The 21285-nt window shown below is 41.9% G+C and overlaps 1 protein-coding gene across 7 annotated transcripts in view; it reads right to left on the reverse strand.

The window, feature by feature from the left end:
• ITPR2 (inositol 1,4,5-trisphosphate receptor type 2) overlaps positions 1–21285 on the reverse strand; it is a 244366-nt gene that overhangs the window by 101400 nt on the left and 121681 nt on the right. For all 7 annotated transcript variants that reach the window (XM_064701183.1, XM_064701180.1, XM_064701196.1 and 4 more), the window contains 3 exons: positions 14503–14693; positions 13100–13242; positions 11416–11524 (listed from right to left, as the gene is read on the reverse strand). In XM_064701183.1, the coding sequence (XP_064557253.1) occupies positions 11416–11524; positions 13100–13242; positions 14503–14693 (443 nt within the window). The remainder of the gene's footprint in view (positions 1–11415; positions 11525–13099; positions 13243–14502; positions 14694–21285) is intronic.

A 21285-nucleotide genomic window follows, 5' to 3' on the forward strand; every position in this document is an offset into this window, starting at 1 on the left:
TGAGAGAACTCTTTTAATTTACTCTGATTTTACTGCCTTATGGCTCTTGCAGGGGGCAGAGCCCCAGCTGGCTCAATGGTAACATCACACTGCATAGGGCTGAGCAGCAAAACAGACAGATAGTGATCAAAGAACTGAACTTAAGACACAGAAGCCATAAACTGTGGGGCAGATCAAAAGAAAACATTATTCCAGCAACATTTCCTTTCCTGCTCCCAAATGAAGTCTTTCTTCAGCTAAAAATCAGGGGAAAAAATAAAGAAAAAGGAAAAGGCATGTGCAAAAATAGGGAAGAGATAGTTTAAAGAGACAAAGGAATTGTTTCTTTAGTTTCAATTTGTTTATAGTTTAAAAAAATAGCTTAAATACATGATGAATTAAAGTATATATCAAATAGTTGACTTCTTGGGTTTTCTTTTTACTTTTTTTTTCCTTTAAAAAGGGAAGTAAAAACCTGCATTTAGAGTACCCAGTGTGCTAGAATTTGCTACTGAGTTAAAACAAGCTCTTTCAGTATTGCATGTATGGAAATAATATCTTTATATAAACAGCTTCATCTAAGTCAAGTGGCTCCCTGCAGACCGCACTGGGGACAGCAAACCCTCCTCAGCAGCCTGGCTGAGCATCAGCTGGGACTCCAGGAGGAGCCAGCTCAGCTGCCACCCCCAGCCCTGTGCCCACACACTGCTCTCACCTGATGCCCTGCATGGGCACAAAGAGGTACCACTTTGCCCAGACTTCTGCAGTACAAATTATTCCCTTCTATATAAGCACACCCCAGCCCCAAGTAATCTCCTAAACTTGCTGCTCTGACTGATGTTTTGGGTGGTTTGGGTTTTTTTCTTCATGAAAACATGTCCCCACACAGAACAAAAATCCAAACTCAAACAATAAAATCTGAGGTTTTCCCATGCATGATGTTATTTGCTGTGAGAATACTTAAATATGAAGGAAAAGAAGAAATGGTTCAGCTTCCATTTTTCAAACAGCCCCTTCTAAGCCCTTATGGTTGGTTTTATTGTGAGAATTATCATGACTACAACAAAGTGCCAGCAACAACCAGGGCAAATTTAATAAAGACTGTGACATAAAACCAGAACAATCCTCTGTGCCATTCTGGGTGAATTTACTGACCAGCCCACACTTTATTGCTAGCAGTGAATTACCACTGCTAACATCCTCTGCCTCACAAAAGCAACCTAGTTAATGTGGGTCTTCTTGCAAAATTAAGAATACTCAGGCTGCACAGTCTGTTCTCCAGGAACATTTTTTAGCCCCTTTGAAAAAACTGTAAAAGCAGAACTTCCCAACGATGTGCAGGGCTTCCAGCATTTGTTTAAATGCAAAGGTTTTCATTTTTAGAGAGCCACAGTCAAATATTTGTATATTTAGACGAGTTTGGTTTCTTAAAATGCTGAACTGCACCCAGTAGAGCAGCCTGGGAGGAACCTTAGAGCTGGGAACCTCTAACTGGTCACAGCTGAGAAAACACCTGGTTCAAGGGAAGCTTGTTGTTCCTCTGGAAGCAGTAAGGAGTCTTAAAGCTGAAAGACCTGAGAGTTAAGGTTATCTAAATTTCTTTTGCAGCAAAGACAGGCAGACTGGTATCCAGCCCTTCTGGATGGAGGGCTAATAGGACACAAATGCTACTGTAGACAGCTAAGGAGTCAAAAAATAAAGGTTTTTGTAAGAAAGAAGAAAAGTAGTAAAAAGTAAGTCAGGGGGAAGGGTAAAAGGCTTGTAGGAAAAAGGAATATAAGAAGATTTTGCTGGTGTAACTGCTCAGTAAATGGAGACAAAATGTTTTGGACAAGTCTGCCAAAAGGAATTTTCAGAGTGACAAGGCCCTGTTCCCAGCCCCCAGTGACAGCTCTGTACCTGGAGTTACCAACACCAGCCCACCCTGATGAGCACATTTCCCTGTGCCCCAGCTGAGGGCCAGCACTGCCCCTTGCTGGCACCCTGGCAGTAGAAACCATCCCCTAACGTGAGCTCTGAGCATTCTGCTCTTTTCCCCACAAACTGAAGAGGTCAGGTAACCATAAATGAACCTGGCTTTATTTCAGTAAATAAACACATGCATAATTCAGCAAAGCATACTTCAAACTCTGGGATTTGTACAGTAGAACTGGAATAACAGACACTCTCAAGACTCAGAGAAATCCCAAATAAACTATTTGTAATTAAAAAATCTCATGATTTTCAAGCCAAATCTCGTGATTTGTTTGTGGCCTGACTCAGGGTTTTCAGTGCTTGGGGCTGGCAACTCTGACTAAGCAGGGATATGAAATAAGAGCGAGAGTGACTGCCCGCCAGGCTTCTGTTTTCCTGGGACAGAAGACAAAGCAGCTCTGACAATTCCAGCTGGCAATACCATCCAGGCACTCCTCCAAGGCCAAACATGCTGGGTAAAATCCTCATCAGACCAAAAAAAAAAAAAAAAAAAAAGAAGCCTAAAGAAGCCTATCAGAAGCAGTTACTGTGGTTGCTTAATAGCTGTTTTCCAAAGTTCAATGTAGCATATATTTTCTTTTTCTTGAAAAGGGGGAGATGGGCCACATTACAGACTAATCCCTTGCCACATGTCATTAGTGATGAAGTCCCTTAGAAATTACATCAGTTTGAAACAAATCAGAAAACAGCGAGTTTCCATTTCCTCCTCCTGCCTGGCTAGACAGAGACCTTGGGATCAGCTTTCATCCACAGCCTGGAATCAGCCCTCCTCTGTGTCTTGCTTGGTGTGGCAGGGGTGTTAAGCAAGTAATTGCAACCATTAAAAAGAAAAATAGCTCACTTGCTCCTGCTCCCCATCCCTGTCAAATAGCAGCTCCTTCATTAGGCTTCCCAGGAGCTGTCTCAGCACTCTGCAGGAGACTCTCCCTGCTCCTGGTGGAGGTGGGTGCACCCAGCTGTGGCACACATCTCCAGCCGCCACCCCTGCGTGCTCCTGCTGATGCCAAAGCGGCAGCTGTCCCCTCCCTCCTGGCGACCCCAAGTGTCCCCTCACAGCTGGTGGCTGCTAAGACAGCCTGGGCAGAGAGTGGAATCTAATTTCCACCCCTGTACAATGCCCAGCCCTCCCTCTGCCTGCTCACAGGGTGATGGATGAGGAGCAGAAGCACAGAAAGAGGTTGAGGAGAAGGGCCTTGCTGGGTCTTGGGGCTTTTGCTGCCCCTGGTAAGGCAAGAGCATGCCCCATCCTGGATCTGAAAGGGATGTATCTTTAATTCTTTGTGCTTGGACCGACTGAACCAGAACAATATCATAGACTGATGTTTTCTGTAGAAACTCAGTGCCTGAAACACATTTCTGGATCGTAAATCTTGGACTAGAGCAGTTTATGTAATGCCACCTATTCACGCTGCCCTAAGTAACCATAACTAACCATTCCATTATAATGAGTCCATTATCCCCTGCTTTATTGTATTTTCTCTTAAAACAGAGATCAAAGATTTGGATCTAGTGGCATCATGCCGATTTCATTTTTATTACTGGCTCCCTAGGTCTATCATAAATATTCATTGGCCATCATCCTTAATACAAGGCATTGAATTCTGCTCACTGCTATCTCTGGTGCGACTGCAAAGTACAAACAGGGTTGTTGCTCAAACATATTAAATAAAGCAGCAGCAAATTTGTGATAGACAACAACAACATCAACAACAACATCAACAACAACAGCAAAAAAACCCAAAACAACAAAACAAAACAAAATATATCAAAAAATAAAAACAACTCCCCCCCCCAAAAAAAAACAACAAAAAAAACCCCACCCAAAACCAAAAAACCCAAACCACCCAGAAAACAAAAGAACCCTTTTCTCCTTCCAAGGAAGTTCAGAACCAGAGGAGACATTTTCCCTTGCCCCCTCCAGGACTACTGCAGACATTTGCCTGCTGTGGGAATTGAGCCGTGCAGCAGCAGCAGCTGCCCTGCTGCCACAGACAGGAGATGTTTCTGAAAAGTCCACAGTTGCCACACTGTGGTCTCTGCTATACTGCAGCACTCTCTGTGCTTCCCAGCAAGAATTATAACCATTACCTGGCAGTGGGACTGAAACTGCTCATAAATGTGGCCTTTCCACAGAGGAATTGATTCTGAGAAGGGAGTGGGAAGCGTGTGGGGAGAAACATCTTCCAGAATCACAGTCAGGGAAAAGGTCTATGCAGTTTTATTCTCCTAACTCCTAAAAAACCTTACAAACATCCCAAACATCAGGGTGCCTGCTGATGTTTCTCTCACATGTTCCTCTGTGCTCCCTTCCCACCTCAGTGTAGCTGCTCCCAGGGTATGGAATGCCCTGCTGCACCCATGTCAATTGCTCCTGCTCTCAAATAAGCACAAAGGCTCCTTGGGATGTCAGCTGGGCACTTTGAACAGCCACCAATCACTAAAATTAGAGTGGTCGTAGGAATTATGTTTTTATTCCTGTTAAGTAACACTGAGAGCATTAGCACATATTATTCTAAACAAGACCATCTACTCCATTAAAACCAAAACAATATGCTAAGACACCAAATTAACATTCTAATATTTATCTTCTAATATAACTCCAGGTAAAAGAGAAAGAGAAGGAATAGGAATGAATAACCTAAAATTAATATTTATATTTATGGATCTATCCTCACACAAAACTCCACACACCTGGAGACATGAACCACATGATAAAACTGTTGACTCATTTTACATATTAACTTACAACATATCTTTGGTCATTTACCTAGTCCTTGCCAATCCAAGATCTGCTAGAACCTTCCACTAAATTTCTAAAAATCTGTTTTATTCATAATTTTAAATATAGAAATAAAACTAATCAGGGAGAAAACCTTGATCCTGATATCTTCATGATGTAGAATTTGATTCAAAGAGCTAAGTGAGCATGGAATTTAACTTCCAGATGTACTGAAGTCTTTAGTGAAATTCATTTCACCTGTATTCAAAACAACTAGAAAATCTAGTTGCTGTTGTTTACAAAAAGGATCCCGATCAGTCCCATGAATATTGTACCTAAGTAAGGTGCGATGAATCATCCTCAGAGCTCTAACAGTTTCATTTATCAAACAGCTCTCTTCTCTTGCACTCTTTTTTATTTGTTTTTAATGAATAGCAATGTCAATAGGGAAGGATGTCAAACAGTTTGCAGGCAGTTAAGATTTTCATGCTGGTTTGCTTTTCTTAAGATCACATCCATAGGAAGGTGTTAATTGAAATAAGAAGGACAAACCCCCTATGTCCCATACACTGTGTAAAGGGCAAATTCCAGAGCAGAAGTTGGTCATTTGAAGTTCAGAGTAATGAACAAGCTACTCGAGTTTTATTGGTTTGGTTGATGCTGTTTTAATCAGTAGCTACAAAAAATATTTTACAGCATCAGATGCTCCTTTAGAGGAGAGATGATGTATGTGAGAAGGGCAGATGATATAAGTTCCAAAATAATTTATCAATCAGGATTTGGGGCTTAATATTTCTGAAAGAAAACTGGATAACAACAAACCATAATCTTAAAATTTGATAAATATGAGCTGCTGAGAGACTACAATCTTTTGGATGAAATGTGTTAACAACCATGTGTTTTTACAGCCTGGGCATCCTGCCATTAGATTTGTTTGTGATGTGAAGAACAAACAAACAAAGGAAAAATAACCAAGGTTTGAAACAAAAAAGAGTAAGTACCAGAGAGTAGTGAGCACCACTGCTCACTGAACTATCACCTGGGACAGAAGTACCTTTAGGTCTCTGGAGATCCTTTATTTGCATCATGGTGAGTTAACAATTATGCATATTAAAGAGAGGGCAAAATCATGACTGCAATGTAGTTAGGCCTGTGCTCACTGCCCCTGCAGCAGATTAAACTGCTCCTGCCTTTCACTAGATCAGGACCTGCACTTTGTAGGGTGTCAGGAGGGCTGCCTTCTGAATTACCTGTCCTTGATACACGAATTTGAGTTTAAAGTTCTTGTCCAGCTCAACAAGGGCAATGCATTCTGCCTGAAACCACCCAGGCACAGACCCCTGTAGGTGCCTCACAACTGGCCCAAGCACAGTGGCTCTCAACAGGCTTCTGACGGTGACACAAGCAGGTGACAGTCCAAAGCTGGAGCAAATCTCCAGAGCCTGTTACTTTCAGGAAAAAAAATCCCCTTAAAAATAAGTCACACATTTCATATACCCAGTTCTCCCAGGTTTGTGCATTGGTAACAAATGGATGTGATCGAAAATCCAGCAGAATATCAGGGGGCTGTCCAGCAGCATTGTCCTTTCAGCCCAGAGCAATGCGCATCACAGGAGGGAAAAGGGGTCCCCCAAAGATGCTAATTCAGAATGTTCTGGTTGATGCTGCCTGTCACAGCCCCAGAAATTTGCAGCAATATCAACACAACAGTGATGGCCCGAGGCTCTGAGCGCTGTGGCTGACAACACCTGGCTAGAACAAACAACACCATCACCATCACATGCCTCCTGGTGTCCCTCTGCTTAATTATCTCAGCTTGAAGCCTAGAGGGGGAAAAGTGAAACTGTGCTCATTTGTTTTTCTGTAGATTTTTCTCTCTTTTGTAAAATGTCAGTGCGTGGGTCTAATGAGAAATTACCACACTTTCAGGTTCTGACCACGTCCAGTGTTTAGTCTTGCATATCTGAAAGCTCTGCTGCTCCTGCCACTGCAATTACTGGCTTAGATGATTCAGGGCGAGAGCAAAGCTTGAATCCTGTGCTGCAGTGAGTTCCTGGAAGCTTTGGTTCTGCAGCTGATCACCACTTTCACACAAAGCATCTCCAAAACTGAGGGGTTTGTCCCACTTGTGTTTGAGTTTTCACTCATTATTTAACTCCCATGACAAAGCCATAACAGCAGGTTTTTGACCATACCAGAAGTGCTGGTCCACAACCAGGCTGGCACTGCTGGAGATAACCAAACATTCTTCCTCCCTGCACCTCCAGTCCCTCCCTGTGAGCTGGTTTCCTAAGGAGTGAGTTTTTAATGCAGGACCCTGCAAAAGTGTCCTTTATCAGCTAAAATAGATAAGTGATTTTTAAAAAAATTCAGTACAAACAGCACTGATCGTGCATGTTCTCCTGTGGTGTTTCTGACCCCCTCTCTCCTTGCAGGCACACTGAGTTTTCCCTGTTGACAACAGAGAAAAACAGGCCAGTGCACAGGTATTTTTATACATCAGCACAAATAAATCTGACAGCAGAAACAGGGAAAAATTAAATGTAATTCTTCAAAATGCCTGCAGTGCCACTAACCCAAAATGTGAGTAGTAACACAAATAAAGGAATTCAGATCCCACTCTCCCATTTAAAAGAAGCATTCTTTTGAGGTATGATACATTCAGCAAGTAACACATTTTCAAAATTATTCTCTTTTTCCTCCTCTTTTTTTTTTTTCCACCTACAAATGCTGTTTATCTGAAGGCTGCCTAATTTGCAAATGCAAATAAGTCAAATCATCTTGAAAAGATGAGGCTATAGAATAGAATGCAGTTTAAGTTGAGAATGTCTGTGATTCAATGAGCTGCAATGCTGGGACACTGTAGTGGCTCCCAAAGCCTCCTGGCTTCTAAAACCCATTGAGGCCATTTACTCCAGCAGAAAAAGAGCTGCAGCTCCCACTGGCTTCAGCTTGCCTGGTAGATGAATACAATAATAAACTGGCACGACTGCTTTTGACAAACTCACTGGAGTTTTGTCAACAGCTCCACATGAAAAGATTCAGTTCTTCTGGCACAAAATGACCAGAGCCAGCAGAGGCCATATCTGGGACCACATCTTACAGGAATAAAATACATTTTTATGTCCACCAAATTTTCTTTCATATGTATATTTGGTGGTGTTCCTGCAAACGAAGGGGAGAGGACAGCTTACATTTAATATCTAAAGTTGAATGCAGAAACATTAACCCTGCAAAACAAAAGGCCAGAGAGCTACTTCTATGATTTTAAATCATGAACTAGTACAATTGTCTAAGAGAAAACCCAACATTTTCGTGAGTTTTTTTCCAAAAAAGGCAAAAAGCTCAACTACTTATTTCTGACAATTAAGCAGCTTACAGAGTCTTTGTTCTACTGACACTTAAAAATGCAGTTTTCAATTATTTATACTGAAGTTCAACACCTAAAAGAGGAAGGAAGAGTATAGAGTGTGAGCTCTGCAGCACAGGCACCCCTTCCTGAAGGGTTCCATTCATTTACAGCAGTGTTCTCAAAGGAGCTGCCTTAGGGAGGGACACACAGGCCTGGATTCTGCCACATTCTGTAACACCCTCCCATCCACCAGCACATCGGATCAGATGTAATATACACATGGTAACAGGGAGGATATTCTTTCCCCAGAGGTGCTGACCTGATTTATGAACAGCTGGGAGATCAGCAGGTTGTCCCTACCCAAGGCATTGCCATGCCAGCAGCTGGAGTCAGGCAAGAAGTCCACATGAGCACCATTAGATCAAGAGATCAACAATTTAATTTAAGTTTCTGAACCCTCTCTGAAGATGCTGGACCACCCTTCCTGGCCCAGCAGCTCTGTTGTATGGACAGACACTAAGCAGGGCAGCAAGGTAATGCTAAGCTTTTAAACTGCTCCAGTCATTTGCAAAGTGAGCACACATCAGTCTACACGTCTCAGGTGCTTTTGGAAATGTTACTCGGATTCAAACTGAGGTGTAGAAATAGGTCTAGAGGCAACATTCACACAGAAATTAAACTGATATCAAGCACTACGGTGAAACACAAAAAGATATGCCTAAAAAATTCAAAAATCCCAGTCCAAGATGCTTCTGGTTTTGCAAAATGGGTATAAAAACTGCCAGTGATTCTAAACCCAAATATAGATGGGGCACATCTAGTGCAAGCACAGTCCTTTCTGCCCCTCCTGCTTTTCTTCTCAAATAGTCAGTCTGAAGCAAGCTTTAGATAAATACATTTAGATAGTGCAGTAGCTATCTCTGAACAGAGGCAATGTGAGCTCCCTACACCCTGCTTTCCCCAAGTGTTTTAATGCTGTTCTGGAAGAGAGGGGCTGTAGATCAGGTGTCATTCCAGTTGGTGACCTAATCAATACAAACAGGGCTAGGACTCAATGCAGAACCCCCAGGAGATTGCAATAATCACCCACAATTACTTATGAAAGCTAATCAATGGCCAGGAGGTTTTATGTCTCATTTATATACCTTAAATCAAACTTCTGAAATTAAACTTTGATTCTCAGCACAATTAGATGCTGTGGTGCTCAGCAAGACAAGGCACAAGTGAGTGCTGCCTCAGAGGCTGACTGCCAGGAAATCCAGGAATATGGAGCCAGGAGAGCACCAGAGACCTGAAGCTCACACCAAGGGGAGGTGCAACAATAGAGTTGACATAGTGGATGCAGGAATAGGTATAAAATCCGTGAAATAAGCTCCTACTCCTATTTTGCCTCCTGTTTCTTCAGCAAATGACATAGGCTACCTTCCAGTGGTCAAATGAAGGACAAAGACAGTAGAAGGTGCTCAGTGGTAGGAATTAATGCAAATAGAAAGGAGGAAATATTATTTCATTATTTCATCCTTCTTTCTCACTGTGGGAAAGTCTGCAGAAACTGGAGGTTGATCATGTCTGTCAGGTTTATCACAGAAAATACAATTTGATGGGTGATAAGCAAACTCAGGCTTCCTGTCAAAATGTCCCACATCCCCCTGTAGCTTTGTTCTGGTTATGACCATTATGTATTTACTACTATTTTTATTTTTTTTAATATCTGCATGCCATAGTTGAATAACTTTGCAGGCAGTGAGATCACAGCCCAAAAAAAGATGGGAAACACGCACACGAGGCCATTCATTGTGCTATTTTTACTGTTCTTTAGTCCATGGCATTGAACAATGACTCATAAGAGTAGCAAGCCAGAGAAGCACTTGCAAAGCATATCCAAGCTTGTTTATTCACATATTTGTTTGCACTGATTCATCACATTCCTCAGTGTAAAACCAATGGGACTCCAGAGGAGGCACGGGGGAGAAATTCTGTTCAGAAAGAGCTTTTCCACCCACCATACACCCCCAAGATGGTGGAGGTCACATGGGGGATTTGGGAATACACCTCCTTTAGCCACTCCTGAAAAGCAGAGCCCTTACAGACCTATGGAGCACATTGCCTCTGATGGGAATTCCCTCCCTTAACTCTGTCTCCCTTTATCAGCAGCCAAAGCAAGGTAGAAGGAGCAACTAAAACAAGCAAATCTTCTTGCTTGTTTCAAGTCCTACATTAAAAGTGTTGCCTTTTTTCCTCCCCTGTAGTCCTGAGATGAGGTTAAATTATGGTGGGTCTATGTAATTCTTTTAAGGAGGTTTGGCAAAGGTCAGTTACAAAAGCAAATTATTTTTCCCATGTGATGCAGTGGTGTTATGCACCCAGAATGCTATTAGAATAAATATGAATAATAATCAAGAATAATAATAATTGTCATGATTGAATAATAATCATTACAATGTTACAATTCATAATTTGAATAATATTAAAAATAAAAAAATTTCCCCTGTGCAATTCTCTTTATGACATTAAAAAAGAATTTGTCTGCCCAGGCCTAACCACAGTTTTCTTTGAGGAGGAGGTGAAGATGGGGTTGGCTTCCTCTGCTTACACTGGTTATTTTTGCACAGGGCAGGTCTGATGTCAGCACTGAGAAATTAGATGATAACTCCATGATTCATATTTAAGAGTGAGTAATGCTGAAAGGGTTTGGGGAATACCCAGAAATATGGATAAGAGGAAATTGCACAAAAGACACTGGGATCAGGCTCAGAAAGAACAGGGACAGCTGACATCTACATCTGAATCTGCCTAGTGATAGCCAAAGGAACAGGCAAAATGAAAGAGGCATTTGAAAGACTTGGTTTTGCAAGAGAAAACTGGGCAATGAGGGGAGAGAGGAATGCAAGAAATAATTAGACACTTAGAGAGTACAGACTATGTCACTTCTTCCCAAAACTGGCAGCTCTGCTTAAACATTGCAGATTTCCTTTCACACATTTGGGAGCATTAAAAAGCGTGTGGAGTACAAAAGTCTGGCACCACAGGCAGCAGGGAAAAGCTGTACAATTGCAATTAAAAATCCCTATATTTCCATTGATTTTATGGTAAAGTTGGGTGTGATAAATTAAGACTAATCTCCAGAAATAGAGAATATTCAATATGTAATAATTATACATTGCCACTGCTAATTCATTTCATCTTGCTTGCCTTGACTCTCATCAAGTCCCTCACACAGAACTGTGTAAGGCAGAGATTTCTTTTGTTCCAAACCAACTTGCTACCTTACCACACTGTTCCCAAGACACCAGGTTATCTCTAAAACATGCACAAACCTGAAACCATGTCAGATTCTGTTATTAATACCATGCTGTTAGTTCTATATTTAATATTAAAGTGGAAGCAGTACCTCTTCTGCAAAGTTGGTTTTCTTGTCAAGCATTTCTCGTAAAGTTTGGAGGATTTTAATGCAGAGCTTTTCTTCTTTCTCCATGAGCTTCTTCGTGTGATTAATCAACCTGAAAGTAAAATATTAAAACTTAAAGAGCATTACACATTGTTGCTAAGCCATGCTGCAATTTCTTTATGCAAAAATTGCCCATCACTATATTTTTCCTCAAGGAAAGGAAATAAAAGTGGTCAAGAGAAATAATAATTAAAAAGAAAATGGGACTTTCAAGGTGTTGGGAGATTTTTGTGTCAATTTGCATATCTTACTGCCCATACAGAAGACAGTATTCTACATCCACTTTTTTTGAGGGTTTACAGTTTAAGATCCAGACTTGCTATTTCATCCTTTCTTTATTTAAAGGTAACTTATTTTAATCATTGTTTAAAGGTTACCAGTGTTCACCATGCATCTTGCAAACTTTCAAAGCTACAGCCTTCACACCTTCCAACTTCTATGATGGTTATAATATATTTATGATATAATTAGCAAATGGTATTCAGCCAAAAGGATTTCCAAAAAACCTTACATGGAAATGTTCAGAAATACAGACATTTGGATGAAACATAATTGTTGTTTACATTCACACAACCACTTGGCAAGTCAGAAAACAAGGTGCATTTCTGTCTCCAGCTATGACTGTGACAGGCGTTTGGATTTCAGTCAGCTGAAGCCGATACCAGAAGCAGCCTTTCTGTCTTTGTGCAGAACAGATCTGTGCACAGGTCCTTGCACTGGTTCACACATTGCTGGAGAAATGGTTGTGAAAATAGGAAGGGAGGAAATCTGAAGACCTTGGACAGGTTTTGGTTTTGTTTTTTTTTTTTTTTTTTCATTTTGATGCTGGCTTCAAACAGGAGTTTGGACAGAGGACACTGGATGGGATAATCTCAAAATTTAATTTTTATTTTTTGAATTTTTCCAAACATATAAAGCATATTGTTATAATGCTACTTCTGCAGAATATGCAAATACCCAAGGAATCAGGAGAGCTGCCAAATGCATTCATTTCCCCCAAGTTATCTCTGTTTAAATTATAGTTTCTCAAGGGCGGGGAGGGCATCTCACTTGAGGACTAATAAAAAATTTGCAAGACTCTATTCCAATGCACAGACTGCAAATAAAACATCTAATAATTCAAGACCAGATAGGGGTCTCAGTGAAATGTATTTTCAAAGAGCTGTTGGCAGTTTAAAATAAAAATATCAATTTGCTGTACCAAAAAAAAATCTAACAAAAAACCCACGAGCCTTGAGCGGCCGACTGCTTCATTATGAATTCTTGAAAATTCTGCTGTGGAAAATCTTAAGTTTCTGTTGTAGATTTGGTGAAATGTAATAGCAAAGTAGCCCATTGAGAAAACAGAAGTAGGCTGAGCCTACCACAATTTTAACAAGCTACTAAAATCCCATTTCTAGCAGGTAAGGCAAGCAACCCCTTTCACTCTGTGCTCTCCAGACAACAAAACCGCTGAGAAATATAAAATATGGATCAAAGGACCTCACTTTAAGCTTTCAGCAGTAAACTTGGTCACCTGCATGCTTAAGTCTCTGCAGAAAACCAGAGGTAAATGCTGTTGAAAAAGCTAAAAACCTGCCATCTTTTTTCCCAAAGAAGCAGCCAGGCCCCTCTGCAGGCCACTTACTTGGACATGAAGGCGCCACATCTTATTCTGGCATCGCTGCCCTCGGGGAACAGGAGCTCTGGGCTGTGCAGCACATCAACCAGCACTGAGAACTCAGCTTGCATCATGGGCGTGAACTGCTGCTCCAAGGAGGACACCACGTCCTGGGGGGACACAGAACATCCATAACTGCAGGAGAACTACAGCAACGTGCTGTGGAGTCACACAGCTTGGTGATGTGATGCACTGCTTGGCCCAGTGGGATGCCCAGCAGCAAGAGCCCAGGACAGCCCAGGTGGCTGTAAAGCAACTTCAGGCCTTTCTTCACACCACTCCTCACACAGGGCAAGGGGGAGAAGGTGCCCATTGTTACTCTCTTTCAAATTTCTCCTCTGCAGTAGTGCCCACAAAACCTGTGGCAACAGTTAGGATGATGGTGTGCTGGAAAAACAATGCTCACCACACACAGTTAATGTGTCACCTCAGGCGTTGTGTCCTTGGTGATTAGGGCACCTCCATTTGTCTGGGTCCTGCTGTTTTCTCAGGTCATAAACCCCTGCTGCTGTTTAGGCTCTACATGCACAAGGTGATCTCCATCATGGCAATCTCCAGTGACACAAACATGACCTAAAGCCTCCAGTGTCTCCTCTGCTGCCAGGACAGGACACGTGGCCATAAAAAGGCAGAAAGGAGATGCTGCTCTGTGAAGCACTTCAAGGAGAACACAACTTGAATATTGTGTGCAGTTTTGGGCACCACAATGTAAGTGTCCAAAGGAAGGACATGGAGTTGGTGAAGGGCCTGGAGGAGAAGCCACGCAAGGAGCAGCTGAGGGCACTTGGTCTGTTCAGCTGGAGAAGGGCAGGCTGAGGTCAGAGCTCACAGCAGTTCTGCAGCTTCCTTACAAGAGGAAGAGGAGGGGCAGGCCCTGATCTCTGCTCTGTGTGACCCGGGACAGGACCTGGGTAATGGCTGGAGCTGTGTCAGGGGAGAGGCAGGGTGGATATCAGGGAAAGGTTCTTCCCCCAGAGGGTGCTGGGGCACTGACCAGCCTCCCCAGGGATGGTCACGGCCCCAAGGCTGCCAGAGCTCCAGGAGTGTTTGGACAGCGCTCTCAGGGATGCACAGGGTGGGATTGTTGGGGATTGTCCTGTGCAGGGCCAGGGGCTGGACACAATGATCCTCATGGGACCCTTCCAGCCCAGCTCATTCTGTGATAGCTCCTACCCCTCTCTGACTTCTGTAGGAGCCAAATTCTGATCTTGAAGAGCTGAGCCTTTTCAGCCATCCCCACACAGAAGTGCAGTGGCTCCTCTCATCCAGCACTAAAACTGCACTGGGCCTGTCTCTGGTGTTTTCCACACCTGGCACACGTGAGATACCTGCAGTGCCACTGCTGCCCAAGCCATGTGCTATTTCTGTACCTGCAGTTTCTCTATGATGTTCCTGTAATCCCAGGCTGGCCCACCAAGAGCTTCTTTGAAGCGAGGTCCAGTGCGGGCTGACATCCTCCAGCCCATGGCTGCCCTCTGCACCATGTTGGAGTGACTCTTCATGAACAAGGTGTTCACCTGGCTGTCCAGATCCACTGGAATCGCAATCCCACGGTTCTTTGCTTTCATAGGAAGGAAAAACACAAGACATTTACAGTGGGAAAAACTTGAAAATCTTATAGAGATCATGGCATGCAACAGCCTGGTCTCGTTGAAGTTAAGGGGCAGGGTGATATCGCTTCAACAGGTTTTAAAAATAAGGATCCTAAAAATAAGAACCCTTAAAAATAAGCATACCTAAGTGGTAGAAATCAGCCATAATCTAGTTAAAGAAAGCAAGCTGTACTATTTTAAATGAGATGAGAATCATTTCCAGTATGTATTTTCACAAACACAGATTTTTTTAAAACAGAATAATTTTTCTACTAACTTGAAAAAAAATCCAGAGATATTAAGAAGAGTAACAAAAGGAGTATGTGTTACTTCAGCAGTTAGTTTTACTCTATTCAGAAGCAAATTCTGGAATTTTTCTTTCTAGTGGACATATGCACATTTATCCTATTTATCCCAAGTACTCTCTGTTGCTTTACTGTATATTCCTCTTGTGAAGACCTTGAGGAACCAAGTGCATACAAATCAAATTTGAAAAAGACTGTCCCCTTCTCTCTGGGTTTCCTACACTGCTAAACCCTGGATTCTTAGATGGTGCCTGGATGCCACTGCAATATATCCAGTAGTTAATACACATCTGATAGTCTAACTGACAGTTAAAAAAATTTAATCAATAGCTAAAAATTGCAATTCTTTTTTTCTTTTAAGACTTTAGAGGCAGGAAATGGCAATAGAGAGAGTATCAGAATAAAAAAAAAATGAGAAGAGACTTGCAGGAATTCTTGCAGGGCATCCACTATTAAATTACTATGGCATCCTGAACTGTTGTTTGAAAGGGGAGTTTGAAAGGCAGCGTTAGAAGGTATCTGCCCCCTCCCCCAGTAAAATCTCTGTGTAAGCTGCTCCTTTCCATCCCACTGGAGATCAGAGTGACATTGTTCTCTGGCTCAGCATGAGCAGTCTGAAATTCAACCAATGAACAAAAGTTTGCCCCATCCCTGGAGATGTTTCAGGCCAGTTTGGATGGGGCTCTGAGCAAGCTGGGATAGTGGAAGGTGATCCTGCCCATGGCAGGGGGTGGAGCTGGATGCTGCTTAAGGTCCTTTCCAACCCAAACCATTCTGTGAGCCTATGATCAATACCTCTGAATGACCAGGTTATGTTCCAGTGATTAGGCTCTGTATTCCATGTCATTTCACTTAACTTCTGTGGCACAGCTTATGTTTAATAAAAACTTAAAAATAGAATGGAGCAGTTCTAATCCATTTGTAATAATGACCAATAATAAGTAATTTTTCAGTTTTCCTTATTGAAACAAGCTGAAATTTAAAAGGCAATTAGCCCAAATTGCCGTTCTGCATAGTGTTTCTCTGAGGCATTTCCCCACTATTCCTCACTAACATACTTTCCACAGTGGAAGAAGGCATCAAAAATACTCCACCTCTTCCTCCCAGCTCTAAAATACATCCAGCTTTATGTCCTGAACCTGTGAAGTGAGCAGGTGCCCTTCTGTCCCAAGCAGCCCATGCCTCCAGCCCCGGGGAGGACGTGCAGGCAGAGGCACCGCACAGCTCTGATGAATGAAGGCTGCAGTGCTGCCAAGCACAGTGAGTCACACATCCCAGGCACAAACTTTCTCTTCCCTCAGGACTAGATTGAAATGACAGCTTTTATTATAGACCTAAATCTGCCTGTGACACCTCAACCTCCAGCCTCAGAGACTGTGGCAAGGGCATTCTGTGATGGGACTCTCTTCCCTTTAATGGGTCTCACAGGTTCAGGGCACCCTCCTCTCTTTCCACTGCAAGGCTGGATCCTGATGCAGGACTGGGGCTTTCCCCATGGATTAGGCTGCTCCATTTGGATGGAAGAGAACTCTCTAAATCCATTTCTGGCAGGCACTTTTATTTAAATGGTTGGCCACAGGGAATTGAAAAAAAAAAATTAGGTTAAACTGGGAAGACACAAATTGACTTTTCCTCTCGACTCTCCATTTGTTTTGAAGACAAGTTCCTGATTAACATGTGGAAAATGCCATGTATGGCTGGCCATTATTTCTAATGATTGTTTTTCCATGTAATTCAACTGGGCTGTTTTTCAAAACACATTTGCCCTGTTGCTGCCGACTTTACTAGAGAAGTCCAATAAAGTTCTGCCAGGGTGGGTAGGGTGCTGCAGCCTATTAATCCAATTTATTGTGTCCTAATGTCAATCACTGGAATGCTACTGGACAGTGCTCACTTCTCAATTAAGTGCAGTGTATGCAGAATCTGATATATCGAAGAATAAATTTAGCAATGGGGAGCACACTGTTCAGAGGAGAACCCAGACTTCTGCAATCCTAGAGATGCCATTTGAAGTTAACAACTTCCATCAGTGTCTGAGGAGCAGTCAAGGACTATGATTGTTCAAAGAGTTGGAGCTAATTAAAACTATCACAAAGAAAACCAGAGAGAGAAAAAAAATACTCCTTTGTTTTGAGCAGTTCTTACATGTATAATTCCATTTGTAATTAAGATTTGTATTGGTTGTCAAAGGGCACTGTTGAAGTCTAAGCTATAAACAAAGCCTTTGTCTTCTTATTTCTTTTCAGCTTGTAGAAAGTTTATCTTTCATTTGTTTCACATTTCATTATTTAAAACTACATGAAACATATTTTTACATTTTGGAAAGCTGATGAACAAATGTGAACATAAATATTTATTTTTAATTTAGGTGTTGTAGGCTGCTTTCCTCTTCAAAATGTGTCAATCTCCCTTAAAGTATCATCATCAAATATTTAGAAGCATGTTTATTTTTGTTCCACTTAGAAATACTTTTGGACAGCACTCAAACTTGCAAAGTATGGTTAGAGCTGGTAGACAAAGGAGCCAAGATGGGGTAAAATTCTGTCTTTCATCTGGTGAATTTGGGAAAAAGCTATGTGGCTGTCTGTACATTAGTATTCAGCAGGACACTTATCATGATAGACTCAATGATCCTTGTGGGTCCCTTCCAGCTCAGAATATTGTGTGGTTCTGTGATGTCTTCAGCACAGGTAAATTCTGCCCTGCAGTGGAGGGCACGTCCCAGGTTTATACAGTGCCCATTTCCCACCTAGGGCACTGTGCACAGGGCTAATTACATCCTGAATATACAGCACCATTTTGCCAGTGTCAGAGGAGATGGAATTTCTGGGAAATCCTTTAAACTACTAACTCTCAATCTGCTGCTCCCAATTATCTCTCAGCAAGAGAGCCAAGAGGAGCCAAGACAAGCGAGCAAACACAACCCGTGGCAGTGGTAAGAAACACAGTGCTGTGAATTCAGGCAGGTCCCAGCAAAATGCCCTGCCCTGTGCTGGATGGGTCTGTGGGCATCCAGTGATCAGCAGCCTTCCTCCCCCTTACTGCTTAAACAGTGAAAGAGTACTCAAAGACTCGAAAGAACAGGGCACCAGGAATGCCAAGAATCAAGCAGGTAAAAATCAAGGCACTCTGGACAAGCAAGCTCCAGCCAAGTCCCAGGAGCACAGTCCAGCTGCTCCCAGAGAGGCTGAAATGGGCCCAGGTATTATTTTGTTAAATTACCTCCATGTAGTTCTCTTCACAGGAGCACAGCAATTGGACCTATTTCAGGAATGCCTCCTGAAGTACTGTCCTTTCACTGTGCTGCTGCCTGTGTCTGAGGAGCAATTCAGTCCGAAGGATTTCCAGGAAGTGGCCCTTGCCTGTAATTTTCCTTGGATGCCCATTCTGCAGAATAATCTGTCTTGCCATAAGGAACCTCGCTGTTCTCGCTATTTCCACCTACTGCTCCCTCATTTTAAATGTCACTCCATTAGCTTCTGCAGTATATACAGAACTCACCAGAGTGTGGTGGCTTCACAGCTAATTAACCCTGAAGCATCCCTGGTGTGGGTTTTCAGGGGGACACGCAGGCATTTGGTCCCTAAAGCCCCTGAAGGAGGAGAGTGCCAGGCAGTCTGGGTCAGGAAAAAGCCCCAGCTGTAGCTGGCTGTGAATCCTTTGCTCTGCTCCCAGTTTACACCCCCTGGTAGTCACAGACAGCTCTATCATGTTCTCCCACACTTCCCAGTTGTCACGTAACAGAGTGATGCATATTTAGTTCAATTAATTTTGTTCCATAAATCAGTCCCTCCAGCTCCTTAATCATTTACTGACTGCTTAACAAATGCATTCGGATGGAGAGACACTAATGCTAGCGACAGCAAGACTTTTTAAGGGAAATAAAAGCTTTGTGTAGACAAGACACAAACCTGCCAATCTTGTACCCTTCACTTGGATGTTTTTTTCCAACAGAAAATCTACGCTAAAATATTTATCAGCCTGTAAAAAGATCATCATTGAATTTTTCTTGCAATTAGGGAAACACAAACAGTTAAAATAGAATAAAATATGTGCTTCATCTGAAATGTATTCTTCTTGCTGTCAAAAAAGTAACAACAGGATAATTATTTTATTTGAACTAAAAATTGAAAATGAAGGTCTAGCTTTTTATAAAATGGAAGAAAGATTTTAAAATTCAAATGGGAAGTGAAATAAATGTACTTTCATGACTGAAAAAAATTGTTATATGAAAATTCATCTATATAGACATTAAAACACACATAATCATTTCAAAGAAGCAACAAAATGTGACCTAGATTTTATGTTTAATATTTCCTATTTGTAATTTGTCAGGGAAAAGTAAAGGGCTTTAGAGGGCATAAAAGCATGGTCCAGAAGAACCAGAGGAGAGGGGTTTTTTTTGATTCTGTACAAGGAGGTATTGGTGATTTTAAATTAAGGAATAAATACTCAACTAGAAAGGACTTCAGTACACCTTCAGACCATCTGCTCTCTGTTACAGACAACCCATGCTCTTTAATATCTCTGGAAAAATTTATTGAGCCCCATTTAAAATGATGGCAGCTTATCTGCCATTCCTCCTCCTTCTGCTTTCTCTCAGCCCACTGACCAAGGACATCCTTCCAAAGTGGGTTCTAATCCTCTGATTTACAATCTAAATTTATTTAGGTTATTTACAACCTAGTGTAATTTATGTGCAGTTGGTTTTGGGTCAGCACTGTCCTTCAGCTTAAATGTCTCTGTGACTATTTATCTTCTTAAGTACATTTAAAGAGCAACAACACAGGTCTGTGTTTTGCTAAGCAAAACATGTGGGGGTTCTGAATTCCCTTCCTGTAACAGAGTTCTCCTTTCCCCTGACCACCTCAGCAGTGCTTCCTCTGTACCTGTTCCAGCTTTGAACTTAGGAAATAGCAATCTTACAGGGCTCACCTCAAATTGGGTAGGATGGAAACAAGAATTCTCCTCTTGCTTCTCCTGCACAACATCCTAGAACATAATCTGATAGTGACTAATGCAATTTGGCTTGCTAACAGATTTTTTTTTTAAGGGTCTGCCAAGAGACATAGTGCAACAAAATGCAGGTTCCTATCTGGCACTGTTTACTCATCTGGGAAATTCCAATTATTTCATTACTGGTGGTCACAGCACAATCACAGACAGACCATATCCTTGGGATAGACATAGTACCAGAGGAAAGATTCAATTTTTTGAAACATAATGGAGAAAACTAATGGATGCTACAGAGACAAGAGTGTAAAACAACTGAATTTATCCTTGTAACAAAAAACTGATGCTCAGAGGAGAAGAGACAATAATTGCTGCCTTAATTAAGAAGCAAAGATAGTTCTTTGCATGGATCCTGAAGGACTGGTCAGGAAAGACCCTGCTTCAATGCCATTTAGGATATGTAATTTAAGATATACAATCTTTGGTTGCAAGGAGAGGTGATATTCCCCAGTCTTTAGAGAAAGAGCTGGTTTAAAATGCAGACTTTGAGACTGGCCTCCACCCTTCTCAACCTTGCAAAGATCATGAAATGCATGAACTGAAAGTACTTTGATAATGAATTCATTTGAAATAAATTAAATGGTTAGATGTCTTATTTCCTCTGTTTTCACAAAGGTCTGGGTATTTTTCAGTTGTTTCTATTTTACCAGGGAGATGGGAGCGGTTTTGATTATTCACTTTTTGGACTGTATTTTCAAGCAAAAGCTCAGCTCTATGTAATAAAAGAGAAAAGGCCAAAGTGATCTATGTATGTGTTCATTCTCACCAGTGTGGTAACCTGCTTCAGAAACCCACGTGAACAAGTCATACACACACACACACACATATATGTATGTATGTGTATATACATATATATATATATATATATGTAAATGTAATTTCACAAGTGCTTCTACTCAGGCCAAGTAGCCAAATGTTTCCTGGGCAATAGAAACCTGGTGCACATTGATATCTGTGATCCAAACCTCCTGGATATGCTGAAGAGGAGCAAGCCTCTATGCTTCCTGCTGAACTGGAGGCAGGAAAGTGCCTGGAGACAAAGCAGCAAGTGAGGCTTGAAAAGCTTATGCAGTTTTTCCCTGGTGGTAGAGTGGAGTTGAAGTACCAGGGTTATAAAAAATAAGCTTCTGTGAGATATCCTTTTGTTGACCTGGAAGGTAACACACATCCTTGCAGTACTCATCAGAAAACAGATGTAATGATCTCAAGCTCTTGAGGCAGTGCTTGCATCCACCTGCCAGCA

The sequence above is a fragment of the Zonotrichia leucophrys genome, chromosome 1A, assembly GCF_028769735.1.
Source record: "Zonotrichia leucophrys gambelii isolate GWCS_2022_RI chromosome 1A, RI_Zleu_2.0, whole genome shotgun sequence".
Taxonomy (NCBI): Eukaryota; Metazoa; Chordata; class Aves; order Passeriformes; family Passerellidae; genus Zonotrichia; species Zonotrichia leucophrys.